Source organism: Pteronotus mesoamericanus, unplaced genomic scaffold (genome assembly GCF_021234165.1).
Source record: "Pteronotus mesoamericanus isolate MK-2021 breed Mesoamerican mustached bat unplaced genomic scaffold, CSHL_Meso_final contig_166, whole genome shotgun sequence".
Lineage (NCBI taxonomy): Eukaryota > Metazoa > Chordata > Mammalia > Chiroptera > Mormoopidae > Pteronotus > Pteronotus mesoamericanus.
Genome location: NW_026555066.1, coordinates 1,881,790 through 1,897,659, shown reverse-complemented (window position 1 = coordinate 1,897,659; position 15,870 = coordinate 1,881,790). Strand labels below are relative to the sequence as shown.

The window sequence follows — 15,870 nt, the reverse complement described above, 5'->3', positions numbered from 1 at the left end:
GGCAGAACATCTTGGCTTCAGGAATGACCAAGCCTTATGAATGGCATTCTAGGTCACCTGCTGGTACCGGCATTGCTGGGGTTCTTGCTGTACCAGGCATCTTGTAAAGAGGACTGTGCTATGGCGAGAAGGGTAAGAGATTTGGTCCCCTGTGTCCTAGAGAATCTTCACAGATCAAGCCTCAGAGTTTGACTGAGATTTCTGGAATACGCTGATCCCACAGGTCTGCTTGAGGACCTTATAAGTCATGACAGTGGTTAAGGGTGCAGGCTCCAGTTGGGCCTTGAAGAATAACAGAGCACTGATACCTGCCATGACAAGGATGAGCCTTGAAACCATTATGCTCAGTGAAAGAAACTAGATAAAGAAGGCCACATGTTGTACAAATCCACTGATATGAAATGTCCAGAATAGGTAAATCTACAGAGACAGAAAGCAGATTACTGGTTGCCTAGTGGTAGGGGGAATGGGAGCCTTGGGGGTATTAATAAACAATACAGGGTTTCTTGGGGGTGGTGATAAAAATGTTCTAAAATTGATTGTGGTGATGATTGCACAACTCTGAATATAATAAAATCCACTGAATAGAACACTTGAAATTGGTGGGTTAGATAGTATGTGAACCATAGCTCAATAAAAAAAAAAAAAGCTCAATTACAAAGAAAGGGATGTAGGCTGCAGGGTTAGAGAGCTTGGGTTCAAATCCTGACCCTATCACATACTATGGGGATAGCGTCTTTGTGCTCACCCACAAAATGAAAACAATTAAAGTACCTGTTTCATCAGGTTAGTGTGGAGATTAAATGTGTCAACACATACAACGGGCTCAGAACAGTGCCTGACCCACAGTCGGCAGCTGTTCAGCAAAGCAAACCTTTGTTGGATAAGGTGGAGCATGAAAGCCCTGAGAAGTGAAATGACTGGCCCAAGTTGGCATTGTAGGCTGAAGAACACCTTGCAGCCCCAATTGTATGTCCAAGTCCCAATTCTTGGACCCCCTTTGGAAAGAGGGTTTTTGTGGATGTGATTAAGTGAAGGATTTTAAGATGAAAAGGATTTTCAGGCCTGGATTACCTGACTGGGCCTGAAATCCAACGACAAGTGTCCTTGTAAGAGATACACAGAAGACAAGACAGACATAGGGGAGAAAGCCATGTGAAGACAGAGGCAGAGGGATGGATGCAGCCACAAGCCGAAGGGATGCCTGGAGCCACTAGAAGCTGGAAAAGGCAAGGCACGGTTCTCCCTGGAGCCTTCAGAGGGAGCGTGGCCCTGACAATGCCTTGGTTTCAGACTCCGGCCTCCAAGACTGAAAGAGGATACATTTCTGGCAGTTGTTACAGCAGCTTTTGGAAACTTGTGTAGCCACTTAGCCCATAGTGCCAGAGCCAGGACTCTTGACTCTGACAATCACTTGGGACCCCTTCTTTGCATTTATCTGTGAATAAAAAACGGCTTCAACACCAGATACCATGAAGGTTCTGGAGGAGGGTTCTGTGATCCCTTTATAGACAAGGACACTGAGGCTCTGTTGTCACTTGCCTGTGTCACACACTCATCAATGTGGAGGCAGGTAGACTGAGAAGTTAGGTCTGGCTGTCTCCTCCAGCCACACCAGCTCATTAGACTTTTCAGCCCCTGCCTGAAACAGCATTTAATTTGCCTCTTACAGTGCATCACTTGCAAGTTCATTAACTGGCAATTGAAAGTTAGAATTGACATTAGAATTTATTAACAACATTGGAAATAAATCTCCCTGCTTTCAAGTAATTGAAAATCTCATGAAATTCTCTTTTTTTATAATCCATAAAACAGGTCTGGAAGAGAGGTGTTCCAGAAATCTCAGGGGTGGCTGGGGCTGCAGAAGTGGGTGGTTGGGGTGGGGAGGGGCTTCTGTTCTGACCTAGGCCATTCTTGGGTGCCTGCCTGTCTCTGCCCACCACCTTAGTCACTGCCCCTTAGAGTCTGGGAAGGAGTCACTCTCCTGTTGGGACTGTCCCGTGACCCACTGTGGTGATCAGAGCTGGGTGCTGGGGATGCAGATGTGACCCTGCCCATAAGATCACAGACTAGTGAGGGGAACAGAGCTGTGGAGGTGCCTTTTTGATTCAGGGAGGTGAAGGCTGGGGTATCCCACTGGCACCTGGAATGCCTCTGACCAGAGTCAGGCAGTTCCTGCCCACAAGAAATAGCCCCCCGTGGGTCTTTGGGACATGTCAAACTCAGGGTGAGAAGAATATGTCCCCAACTTGCCCTTCCTGCTCAGCCTGGAGTGGGCCAACCTCACCCAGGGCATTCTGGGAGTGCAGATGCTCGGAAGTAGCTCCCAATGAAATATCAATTTAATCATATATTACATTGTTAGACAGACATATACATTTGTTTCTAGAATGCTCATTTTATTTCATTGGTCTACTTGATTATTTCTGTGCTGGTGCCATGTTGTTTTAATTGCTGAGACTTTATAATGGGCTTAAATTTTTAAATAATTTATAATGCATTTTGACATTTAAAAATAAATAAACAAACAAATGAATCAATAAAATCAACTTGCATTTTTAAAAAAATTAAAAATGAAACTGCCTTTTGACCCAGTGATCCCACTTCTGGGAATTTATCCAAAGAAACCTGGAACACTAATCAAAAACAACTTAAGCACCCCTATGTTCATCACAGTGTTATTTACAATAGCCAAGATATGGAAGCAGCCCAAGTAGATGATTGGTTAAAATAACCATGGGACATTTACATAATGGAATACTACTCAGCCATAAGAAAGAAAAAAGTTTTACCTTTTGTGACAGTATGGATGGACCTGGAGAACAAGCTAAGTGAAATAAGCCAGTCAGAGAAAGGCAAATACCTTATGATTTCACTCATACGTGGAATCTAATGAACAATCTGAACATGCAAAATAGAGATTCACAGAGAGCAGGCAGACAGCTCTGGGAGGGGGAGTGGGGGTGTGGAGGGATCAAGGAAAAAGGACTCATGAACATGGACAACACTGCGGTGACTGCAGGGAGTGAGGGTGGTATAAGGGTGATAAATTGTAATGGAAATAAATACAGTAAGAAAATCACTGAGGAATTAGAAAAAATAAAGTAAAATAATTTTTAAAAAAAGAAAACTATGGTTATACCTCTATAGGAGCTTCAGCTACAGTCCTTAATTAAAGTTTAAATAAAACACTGGCTATTCAGACCACCAGAAATAATAACTAGTCAAATACTCTAAATGATATGAAAATAACTCCAAGATAACTTTTTAGCAGAATGTTGCCCTTTGTCTCTTATGTTGTGTGATACTTCCCAAGAAGTTCTCAATGACAAGATGCCTAGCAAAAATCAGATTTTTTTAGGGAAAATAAAATCATGAACCTAGCATCTAGTCCTGTACCTTGTTGTTATTGAATGGCTGTGTGACCTTAGGAGATAATCTCACTGGACCTCAGCTGTCTTCTGTTTTAAAATGACATTAACATCTTACTGCCTAATCATAACACAGTTGGGCTAATCTTGACACAGATTACAGAATTGGAAGCAATAATAATGAGGAAGGATTTGTATGGAGAAATCTGCTAGTGTGTTAAGTGATGCATTTCCCAATAAAGGAGTCATTTTCTTATGGAATATTTGGCTTTTTTTTTTTTAAGAAATACTCATTAAGCAACTGTTCCATAGCTGGTTCTGTGCTGGCTATGCTTTTTTATATATAGTATCTTACGTAATCATCAAAACAATCCTATAAGTTGACATCATCATTATCCCCTACTGTACAGATGAATAAACTGTGGCTCAGAGAGTTGAAATGACCAATCCAACATAACACAGCCAGCAGGGCTGAGATACAGTCACAGATCTTTACTTAATAAATGCCAATTCTAAAGAAATTTTTATCCAAAGTATTATTATGAATTATAGTTACTCTAGTGTACTCTCCATGCTGAGTATACTAGCTGACATGAACAGTGCCATTGGCCCCACAAACAAGTAATCAGATGGTACTTACCCACCACAGTCCCACAGGTTCAACACCAGGTTTCCCAGAAATCGAACATGGGAATGTTCTACATCAACTGGAAGATAAATATGACAAATCTAGTAATTATAGCATGTGAGGTTAAGTTCACAATAAGCAAAGCACTAACCCCCAGAATTTAGAAGGACCAAAGTGGAGTGAAATGCTCAAAGCCACAAGAAGGTGATTTTCAGCTTAGTAGTGTGGTTTAGTGGCAAGGTGGGCACTCAAACTACCATGAACTACAGAACTGGCTTTTGTGTTAAGTCATTTTGCTTTTTAGTAGTTTAGTGCTTAAAGCAGAAAAAAACCTCCAATTATAATACTAATGTTAACACCTAAACATACAAGACAGAAACGTATACCACTTAATAGCTCTTTCCTGACCCACCTGCCCCTACCAATGCCCTCCACACACACACAAAAAATTTAAAAACAAAAAGTACCAAAAAAAATATGAAATAACCATATTTACTCCCTCTATTGATTTCCTTATTTTGGTAACTGACCTAACCAATTTCACATTCAATTCACTGCTATTCCTGTGTAATCTCTTTCAATTCCACTCGTCGTTTTACAACCTGCCACTAACTTACGGAAGGCCTTTCTCTTCTCAAGCCCACACAACTACAATAGTTCCATAATTACCTTCCACCAGGAAGCCCGTACCCACTTTATTTCATCCTATAAGCTACTGCCAGGTTCATCTTCTTAACACTACTTTGAACATGTCACTCCCCATTCAAAAAACTTTCAATGGCTCCTCTATGTCTATAGGGGGGCATTCAAGGTCCTTCAGAATTTGGCTTCCACTCTACCTTTATATTCCCCAATGGCGCGCATTAATAAATGTCTTTTGCTCCAGTCCAGTCTATGATTTATTCATAGTCCTCCCAAACCCCACTACTTCCCCAACCCCCAACATACCTTCCATCAGGGGTCGCAAACTTGCTAATGGGGGCAGGCCAGTAAGCATACAAGAGCAAAGCTGATCATTTATGGAGAGTAAACATTCACCCAAGGGGAAGACAGAGTGGGTGGCAGTACTCAGTTCTAGCTTATTTGCCATGCAGGAACACGGGTTCAGGATGAACAGATCTTTTAACTTTTTCAATAGTAGTGGGAAATTCAGATTTTTATGGAAACATTTACATATTTACATCTAATTCCAATTTTCTAAAACACTGTACAGGCCAAACAACACATCTGCAGGCCTTATCCAGCATACAGGGTGCCTGTTTGCGACCTCTGTCTTACACTTCCCTCCCAATCCCCCTATACTTTGCCTACTCTGTCCATCTGCCTAGAAAGTCCTCCCCACCTTTCTTAGTTAGAGTCATCTTTTAATACCCAACTAAAATCCCACCTCCTCTAAAAGCCCTACCTGGCCACCCCCTCTTACCGTCATCACTCCCTCTGAATTCATTCAAACAATTATTAAGCATCTACTCTCTGCCAGGCACTAAAAATCACAAGGAGGGATAATAAAAATTCTTATCCTGGAAATTAGGTCTAGCAATTATGACCTTTACAATTTATGTGATAGTCAATCAATCACACAGTGATGTTTCTTCTAGGATTATTTTGAAGCTGTTGCTTAAAGTGACTGCTCTAACTTTGGTGCAATTTTACAGTCTCATACACTGGGTCATAAGCAGCAAAGTATTACTTTCAAATGGGTATTGGAGTCAAACAGTTCTTAATTCAAATGCCAGCTGTACTTCTCTGTGTCACCTTGAGCAAGTCACTTAACTTTTACATAGTAGTTTCTTCTTCCATGAAGAAAGCTGGGAGGCATACTACTGATCTCACAGGACTACTGTGAGATTAAAAGGGTTATCATACATAAAGTGCCTGGCACATAGTAGGCGCTCAAACTACTTCCCTTCTCCCCTTTACTTCCCCCTCCTTGGAAAAGGAATCATATCTTACATGTCTTTGTATTTCCAACAGAGTCTACGAGAGAGTAGGTGCTCAAACTGCTATTAATTTGAAGACTATGTAAACGGTCTAGTACTAAAAAAAAATGGAAAGAAGTGCTACTGAGAAAGGGAAAAACAATAACAAAAGTGACAGGATTCAGTGACTGTTTAGATATGGAGCGCATGGGATAGACATCTGGTTTCTATTCCCCTATCACAGATAAAGTGACCAATGGCCCCACTATCAAATCCAGTGGACTTTTCAGTCCTTGTCTTACTTTCTACAGTATGACACTGTTGACTACTCTCTTCTCAAAAAATTCTCTTCTCTCGGCCTCTGATATCACACCTACAACCTCTCTGGCAGATCCTCCTTCACAGGCTCCTATTCTTCTTTCTGTCCCTTAAATGTTAGAGTGCCTCAGAATTCCATCTTTGGCCACTTAGTCTTCTCTCTCTGTATTCTCCCAGGCAAGCTAGTCTATTTGTATTATTTTATTTACCATTTGAAAACTGATAAATCATAAATATGTATCTCTAGTACAGATTTCTCTCTTCCCTTTCTGAATCATATACTGGACATCTTCACTTGATTAAACCACAAGTATATCAAACTCAGTGTACCCAAATATAACTCATCACCTTCCCATTCTTCCCAAGAAATCTATTCCTCTTTCAGTCTTCTCCATCCCAGTGAATAACCAGTTGTCTAAGCCAAAACCTTAGTTTCATACTTGAATGCACTCTTTTCCCCACCACTCCCTCTAAACCTATCAGCAAGTCCTATTGACTATACCTCTTAAATACATTCCAAATCCACTTACTTCTCATCATATCTATAACCACCACCCTAACCCAAGTTAACGCTCTATTATCTCTTACATGGTCTACTAAAATAGGTTCCTAATTTGTTAACCTGTTTCTACCCTTGCCTACCCCTAACCTATCCTCCATATTACAGATATAATGATCTCTCCCAGATGCAGATTTTTATTCCCGTTTTCTTTTAAAAGAACAAAAATATCTCTGTATAGGTATGATTGTACATGCTTAAGGGAAAAAAGGCCAGAGGATAGCCTCAAACTATTAATAGTGGTTGACCCTAGGAAGCAGGCCCGTAATGAGGAAAGGAATAGATTCTCTACACTTCTTTGATGTCTAAATTTTTCATAAGTATTACTCTTGTCATTAAAATTGAAAATTAAAAATAATAAAATATGACCATGTTACTTTTCTGTTTGAAATTCTCTAGGGCTAGCCCTCTACCCTCAGTTCAAACTAACTGACATAGCTTATAAGGTAGTCTAACCCCCACTTTCTGCCTCCCTCTTAAGTCTCATGTCTCCTATATGGCCCTCTGGCTCTCCTAGTCTTCTTGTGCTGCTGTTATATGAGCAACTAAAAAGAATCAAGAAAAGAGCTTTGGGAAATCACATACACTTATGGGGCAGAAAGAAGAAAATATTCTTTAAAAAAGGTGGGGGTGTTTAAAGATAAAGGAAGAAAACCAGGGTAATAAAGCATTAAATAAAAGCCAAGGGAACAGAGAATTTTGAGAAGGTAAGAAATCTCAGAGCCGTCAACAGTGTTTTAGAATAAAAAACTTCATAATTGTATTTTTATTAACAAGTTCACTCTTCCAACAACACATTTTAACAGTCCCCTAATAAATTCATTATACCACCATTCTGTGTCCTTACTTCAAATTTCAAAACAAAGTAGGCTCTAAGTTTAACAAAATAAAACTGGATTTTTTCATCAATGACAATCTAGAAAAACACTAAGCATTAAAGTTGATGTAATATTTTTGAAATACTATTGTACTACTTTTAAAGAAAATCAGAAATTGAATGAAAAGGAATAGCAAGTAAAAACTGATGCACTAGATATCTTTTTAGTCTATAAGTTAAACAGTAGAACCAGACCTTTCTTTAGCAATGATGAACTAGCTAATGAAACACAAATTCATCAAGGCCAACATAATATTTTAAAGTATACTTTTACTACCTTTAAGGAAATACACTAATTACGAACAAAGTATTATCAACAAAGGCCCCTCTTGAGATATCTTTAAGGGCAAGAGCTCTGTCCTAGTCAGTGTCTGGCACACAGGAAGCTCCAGAAAAGCACTTGTTGAATAAATGGCTTGCTTTAATGTACATGGAATCATATCATTTGCAGCACAGTGGATTGCAAGACTATTCACTAGACTTAGGGTGTTACATCAACACTGTTACCTAGATGAATACAAAATATTAATTGGACTAGAGGAAATGGTGCTTCAATAAAATATGCAGAATTTAAAACACAAAGAGAAAGTCGTCTTCCAGGAATTGCGGAAGACTATTAATGAATAGAGCAGGAGCATAGACTGACATTCTAGCTCAAATGCTTGAGTGGAGTGAGCTTAACTTCTAGGTCATACTTTCTTCATCTATTAAAATGAAGTTCTGTAATATAAAGACTAAATAAAATAAAATAGCATACAATAAACATTAGCTTCCTCTAATTTACTGCAACCATATGATTATTGGGTCTAGATATTTAACTTGGAAGAACAGAAAAAAATTAAAATTTAGCAAATCAAGACAGGGATAAAATTGAACAGGTACTTTCTAGAAGGAAGTCTCTTGAGGCATGGAAGGCCAAAGGACCCTATCTGGACCAAAATTTTTAATGAAATACTTAGATGAAAACCAGAGGAGATGCTTATCCAATGTACAAACTGTACAAAGGTTAGGAAGAATGGCTAATATATCAAATAAGAGAATAAGTAGCTAAAATAAAAATAGGACCCAACCTTTTTCCTATGGATAAGGAAACTGTGGCCTAGTGAGATAGTGACTTGTTCTGGACTTCACAGTTAACAAACACTAGGTTCAGGTACATATCATGGGCTAAAGCAAACAAAACTGAATAATTTAACACAGATAAAAATTTATTCTAAGGTTCAAAACAGTATCTGTACAATAATCAGGAGAATATGTGTTTTGATAATAATATATATGTGAAAAGAAAATGGGTGTTTTCATTATGACTCAGTTTAATGAAAGTCACTCCACAAAAAAGAGAACTAGACTGTGCTGCCCAGAACAAGAGATGTAATAGTCCTACTCTGCCCTGATTAGGCCAAATCGATATTTAAGTCTCAGCACTCTAAGAAAAATGTAGACATGTTCAAATAAGTCCTTAAAAATTCTTCAAAATAATGTCAAATGAGGACTAGATGAAGGAATTGGAGATGTTTAGCTTAGGGTAGACTTGGGAGAGAAGAGATGGCTAGGATAGATTGAGACATTAATCCTGCTCGAATATTTGTAGAGGCCCAAGAGAATGGAAAGGGGACAGCTAACAGAAATAAAGGGAAAGACTCAGCGTTGTAACTAAGAAATAGCTTTCTAACCATTACAGCTGCTCCAATCGAGAGTCTATACTACATTCCCAGCACTTTAAGAACAGGAATGAGGTTTCCTTCTCCTTTGAATCCCAGCATCTGGAACATAAGGTGTTTTAAAAAGATTTGTTCTTGAAACCAGAGTGAAATCCTTATGAAGTAGTAGGTGACTTGTCTCTAAAAGCATCCAAGGTGCTCGAAACCTAGATCAGGAATCTTTAAAAGCGAGATGGGGTAATGGTTTCATCACCTAGAGGCCAAGGATCAAAGCAGAATCCAGAAATGCATGGATGCTCCAAAACGAAATAGCACTACATCCTAGAGACAAAAGGGGTCTCTCAGGAGCATGGATCCACTGCCAGCCCAGCTAGACTATACTAAAAAGCCAGATTTAACATTCAAACTATGAAGGGCAATGAATCATTTCTCAAGCCAAAAATGGAACTCCAGTGAGAACACTGATGTATATCCAGGAAGAGAAGCAGCAGAGTACAGATTAGGTTAACCTTCCTCTCACAACCCCCTACCCCCAGCAATTTACCTTTTAATGAAGACTAGCACTATTGCTTTAAAAAAAATCTTAGGCAATTTTATTGTTATGCTTGTTAATACCTAGGAATTAATTTCCCTTCCTATAATAACAGTTAAAAACAAACACCTCTCCCCAAAAAACAAATAAACAAAAGGGTCCCTTTGCTTGTTTAAGAAAGAGCAGGATAAAAAAGAAGTTGGACAAGGGCATCCCATCTGGTAAGCAACCGAGGAAAGAAAGAACCACCCCAAAAGAGCAAGCAGCAGTAATCAGAATTAGGCCACATACCTCTGAGAAGAAATGAAAAAAAGGGAAAACATGCTGCAAAACAAATCTCTCAACCTCTGCATCCCCAAGTAACTGCAACCAAGTGTGTTATGCAAATCATTAATAGTTAAGATCACCTGACTTTACAATACGATAAAACATCTTACTTGTTGCACCAAGTCGACGTGTGTCTCTGGCAATATAATTTGCAAAAATAATAGATCTCATGCTGGTCTTACCAGACCCACTTTTACCCATCAACAGCACCTAAGGACAAAGTGGGAAAAAATAATGAAAAGAAGTTAGCCATCTAGAGCAAATCAAGTCTGAAGGGATCTATTTCTCTCCTGTACTTGATGTTTTACTGAAGTGACAGTATCAACAATCCAGTGCAGCTACTGATACCTAATTCTTCAACCAACGGTAAAGGCAGAGATACCTAGAATTCCAGAGGCCAGGTACTTAGCTGTCATGAGTCACACATCCTCTTGGCAATAGAATTGCACTGAATTTATCATGCTATTAATATCATATATTAAAAACCACATTAGAGACATACCAACTTGAGAGGAAATTGAACCCTGATCTCTCATAATCTAATGTTTTATGCACTAAACTTCAGGGCAGGAGATTTTATGGTAACAAAGTGTTTCCTCCTGCTCAAGGTCAACATTTCCATCACTGCCACTGATCTCATCTTTTCTACTTACCTCCATCATTTTGTTCCATTAATTATTCTTTTTCTTTTCAAAAGTGTCCCATGGCCGACACAGGATCAAGTCCTTAAACTGTACATAACAACCCCCTTGATCTGGCTTATTTACTCTTCAGCCCTCATCTTCTGACTCTCCTTGCCCACAACTTTTAGAGACCAGCCATACTGAACTGAACTGTGTGCTGTTCCTTTGATAGCTCCCTTATCTCCAGGGACCCCTGCTCTATGTCTTTGTTTCACGGTATACTCTCTGCCCGTAACTTTCCATTCCCTTTTCTTTCTTTAACCAAGCTCACTCATCCTTCAAAACTTGGTTCAGCGATCATCTCCTCAAAAAGCTTCTCTGACCCCCATGCCCTAAACCAGCCTAGGTATGTCTCATCTCTCTCCTCCCATGACACTATTTTTTAAATTTTTATTTACTAATTGGCTTTAAAGAGAGAGGAAGGGAGGGGGAGAGAGAGACAGACAGAAAGACAGACAGACATAGATTTGTTGATCCACTTGTTTATGCATTCATTGGATGATTCTTGTATGTGCCCTGACCAGGGATTGAACCCGCAACCTTGGCATATAGGGATGATGCTCTAATCAACTGAGCTACCCAGCCAGGGGACACTCTTACAGCACTGAAGAGACCGTAACACATTGCAGTTATCCATTTTTTTTTTTTTGGTCTGAGCTCCTGAATTACAGAGAGGATCCCTTTTGTATCTCCAGTGTCTAACATAAAACAGATGCTCAAAATATGCTCATCGAATGAATGAATAAGCTATCAAAACAAAGGTATAAAACAAGGAAGTTATTGACAATGAGAATTGTCCAATGGAAAAGCTGGTCTTATGAAGGTGAATAGCCTTCCTGTCAATTTCAGCATATAAGGGAGAGAGAAAAACACCTGTCAAAGATGCTACAGATTCTTGCACTAGGAGGGAACTGGATAAGGCCAATTTTAAGAATCTTTTCAAATTTATGAAACATAGTTCCAATTATGTTACTTATCACGTTCTATCTTCAATACTAAGATAATTTAAAATTTTTCTAATTACAAATATAGGGAGTATTAACAAGAGTGTACTGCACTCAAGTTCAATTTAATCTAGTTACACAGCTTTATTACAGTAAGGAAATCTTACTGATGAGACAGTCTAAAGTTGTTACAAAAAAGTTTTGTTTTTATTCTTATTCAAGCATAAATTTCTGGTAGTTTTAGACACCCCTGTTGATAGCAACTGTAAACAGGCTCATCAAGAACATTCTCTTAGCAAACTGGAGTTTTTTATATAACTGAATTATTAGGTAAAGGGTAAATATGATACATGTTGTCCGTTTTTTAAGAAATCTTCCTAAATTGCTTATGAAAGACTTACCAAGGGTAACTGTGTTAGATACTGATCTAATACTCTATATGTATTTACTCATTTAAACTTCCTAACAACCCTAAGAGACAGGCAATATTTTCACCATTTTATAACTGAAGAACATAAAAGCCCCCAAATTTCAGAAATTTGCTCTACAGCTGTGCTCTCACTAATTTTGCCTAAACCGTAAGTTGAGTACCATAGAGCACAAGGGAAGAAGTGTTCAATTCCACCTGGAGAACTGATATAAGACCTCATAGTGGTAACATTTGAGTTGGGTTCAACATAAATGTGCAGATAGAGGCCTGTGCACTGTGTGTGTATGGCTTGTACAAACTGCAAATTTGTAAATTTGGAGAAAAACTCTGTATGGCTAATGACAGGATGCATAGGTACAGCAAATGATTTAGTCAGAAATCAATTTGTAAAGGGCATTCTATGCCATGAACTTATTTGGATTTTCTTCTATGAGCTTTGGGAAGTTACAACAAGTTATTAAGTATGTGAATGACCCAATTAGATTTATATATTAGAAAAATTAAATCAAGTAGCAAAGAAAGGGACAAGAGTCAGGGAGAACACTTGGAAGGTTCCTATAACAGTCCAGGAAAGATGGTATATATACACCACAAATAATAATTCCTGAATATTAACTTCTTACCTTTACCTTCATGTTTTTGATGTACCTAACCCACCTTACCTTTTTCTTCATGGCTGGATTTGGCAGCACCCACCTGCCGATATAAACCAAAAGACAGAGTTTCCATGATCCAATTGCCTTAGAAATTGGAATTAAATAAATACAAATAAATGTAGAGATGTAAAAGAGCATGTTTGGCACAATAGCCAAGTACAGTTGTGTGTGGGACCTCATTCTGAGCAGAGGCCCTCATTTTCCCAAATTATAAGACTGGGTTTATGCTCCCTACCCCCTAATTGCATGCGCAGGAGACGGTGCCTAGTTAGATTTATGTAGGAATATAAATGAGTCATTAAAATTCAAGATTCGATTTTTCATATTCTTAAAAGTTATATCAAAGCAACATACACAAATGCTTTAATAAGTCAAACAACATTGTCATATTTAAATACCCTCTTTTTTTAAAGCCAGCCTCCTATTGTAAAAATCTGGGAGCATCTTTAGCCCTTCAGCTATCCTAAATCATATTTCACTCATTACAGGCACAAAGCATATAAAATAGAGGATTCAATTTCAGGTACAATTTGGCACAGAAAGCATTCTCAAGCCAGTGATCTCTGCCCAGGAAACATCAACCCTGTTTTTAGTCTTCTTATCCTCAATATGATGATGGCAAATCTCCTTTATTGATCATTCACAACAATTCATAACTTACTTAGAACACACCTTCCAGGACTCTTATTAGGCCTGTACCTGTCTCAAGAGTTCTTTTGGCCCAGTTACCAACCAATTATCTGCACAGTTTATCCTGTCGCCGAAACTATGATACCCATAACCTTACTGGTAAACAGAAGGAAGATATCGTGGGTGTGGTGTTCTAATTCACAATATTCCCTTCAGTTAGAAGCCCCCCCTCCCAGGTTTGGCGAAATACCCTTCACCCACCCAAGCGATCCTTCCGGTTCCCCTATGGGAGGATCCATTCTCGGCCCCAGGTTCTCTTTCTCCATCTTTTTCTCAGAGTCAGATTCTTCCATCGTGCAACAAGTCGTTTCCAGTCCCTTCTAAAGCCGCAGTACTCTTTTCCTTTTTTTTTTTCCTTGTTCACCTCCTTATCCCCCTATTTTCATCGCCTGCGGCCCTTAGGCCTGCTCTATTCGTGCCTTTGCCTTTGTCCACTGGGGGTTGCTTGCCCCACGATTACCTTTACCACCACAAACTTGGCCTCAAGGCACGGCCGAGCTGGCCGTCTCAAACGCTAAGTGATCCGGTGGTGCAAAGGTAGAGATGGAGGGCGAGAGGGAAGTGGGGGGGTATCGAGTTGGGGCCTCACGCCCCAAGGTCTCGAAACCCAAAGGTGACTTCACCCGCAAAGAGGTGGGGACGACCAAGGCAGAGCTGGCAGAAAGAGCAGACCCATGTAGTTACTAAGCGATGATCGCCTCAGCCAGCTCGTTGTTCCCGAGCCCGCCCTACCGGGAGAGACCGCTGGCGGACGTTTACGACTAACCGCCCGCCCTTCACGAATCCAGATACCTCACCGCAGCCACCCGACTGCAGGCCAGAATCACGTGGGCACCTGCCGTAAACCAGGAGCCTGTCATGTGACTGCCGCTACCAAAGGGGCGGGGACTGGGAAGAATATCATAGAGACTGCACGGAAAAAGACAGAGTGCTGCCTGTAGACGTCACGTGGGCTTGATTCTCACTACGCCTTGGTTATTGGGGCCCAGCTAGCTGGCTGGAGTTTTGCTGGTGAGCCAGCTGCATCCAGCCACCCACCGCGGAGAAATTAAAGGAGACAGTGGTAATTTCAGTACCTCAAAGCTAGCTTTTTTTTTTTTAAACTGCTATTTTACTGTTAACGTGTTTGGTGGGGAAGGTCCAACATAATGTTTATCTTTCTGGTTTTTAAGTTTCTATCTTCCTTTTTTATTAGTCCCTGTAACCAACTTTGTTATTAAATGAATTAATATCTAAAGTGATTACAAACTGTGTCTACCACATATCGCACAATGAAAGTGATTGTTGAGACCAGTGGTTCATAGGGGATTTTATTTTATTCTAAATATTTTATTTATTTATTTTTAGAGAGAGGAAGGGAGGGAGAGAGGGAGAGAAACATCAATGTGTGGTTGCCTCTCCGGTGCCCCCTGGGGCCCTGGCCCTCAACCCAGGCATATGCCCCGACTGGGAATTGAACAGGTGACCCTTTGGTGTGCAGGCCGGCACTCAATCCACTGAGCCACACCAGCCAAGGTTCATAGGAGATTTTAGATACACACTCACCTCCCCACTTGTTTAAAACTGGAAGGGAAGTAAACTTTTATATACTATAGTAAGAAGTCAACAGAAACAAGAGGGAAGGAGGGAGGGGTGGGTGGAGGAAAAGGAAGGGAAGGGGCAAGTCAAGGAACATATACCAAGGACTCATGGACAAAGCCAAAATAGGGAAGGATCGAGGGAGGGGGAAGGCAGAGGCAAATGTATTTGAAAAAATAAATTAATTTTTTTTTTTTTAGTTTTCAGGTTTTTAAAATCTTTTTTAATTTATTTTAATTTATTTTTCAAATACATTTGTCTTTGCCTACCCCCCACCACTTTCCCTTACCCCCTCCCTTCTTCCCTCCCTCAGCTCTTCCCCTTTGGTTTTGTCCATGAGTCCTTGCTATATGTTCCTTGACTTTCCCCTTCCCTTCCTTTTCCCTGCCCCCTCCCTCCTTCCCTCTTGTCTCTGCTGATTTCTTTTCCTTTCAGTGTTGCTGGTCTTATTTTCCTTGCATCTTTGTATTGTTGGTTAGGTTCCACTTATAAGTGAGATGATATGGTATGAAAAAATAAATTAATTTAAAAAAAGTCAATAAAGTCTAAAATTGATAACGAAGGTCTACTGATGGATATACACTTATTATATTTAGATATGGAGACCACCAGGAAATATGGCCAAGTAAAAAGGGATTGCTTCTGGAGAGGGGCTGGGGATAGGAAGTTAGGAAACTGTTGCTTTTCATCTTAAGCC

General features: G+C 39.8%; 1 protein-coding gene across 2 annotated transcripts in view; it reads right to left on the bottom strand.

Moving 5' to 3' along the window:
- RRAGB (Ras related GTP binding B) overlaps positions 1-14,413 on the bottom strand; it is a 42,129-nt gene extending 27,716 nt beyond the window's left edge. Inside the window, exons 1-5 of one of the 2 annotated variants that reach the window (XM_054565746.1) lie at positions 13,797-14,413; positions 12,912-12,945; positions 10,303-10,402; positions 5,953-6,036; positions 4,012-4,078 (exon numbers count right to left, since the gene is read on the bottom strand). In XM_054565746.1, coding sequence (XP_054421721.1) covers positions 4,012-4,078; positions 5,953-6,036; positions 10,303-10,402; positions 12,912-12,945; positions 13,797-13,888 — 377 coding nt within the window. In that variant the 5' untranslated portion in view covers positions 13,889-14,413. The remainder of the gene's footprint in view (positions 1-4,011; positions 4,079-5,952; positions 6,037-10,302; positions 10,403-12,911; positions 12,946-13,796) is intronic. The other variant, XM_054565747.1, reaches the window with a different exon arrangement.
- Between the last annotated feature and the right edge of the window lie 1,457 nt (positions 14,414-15,870).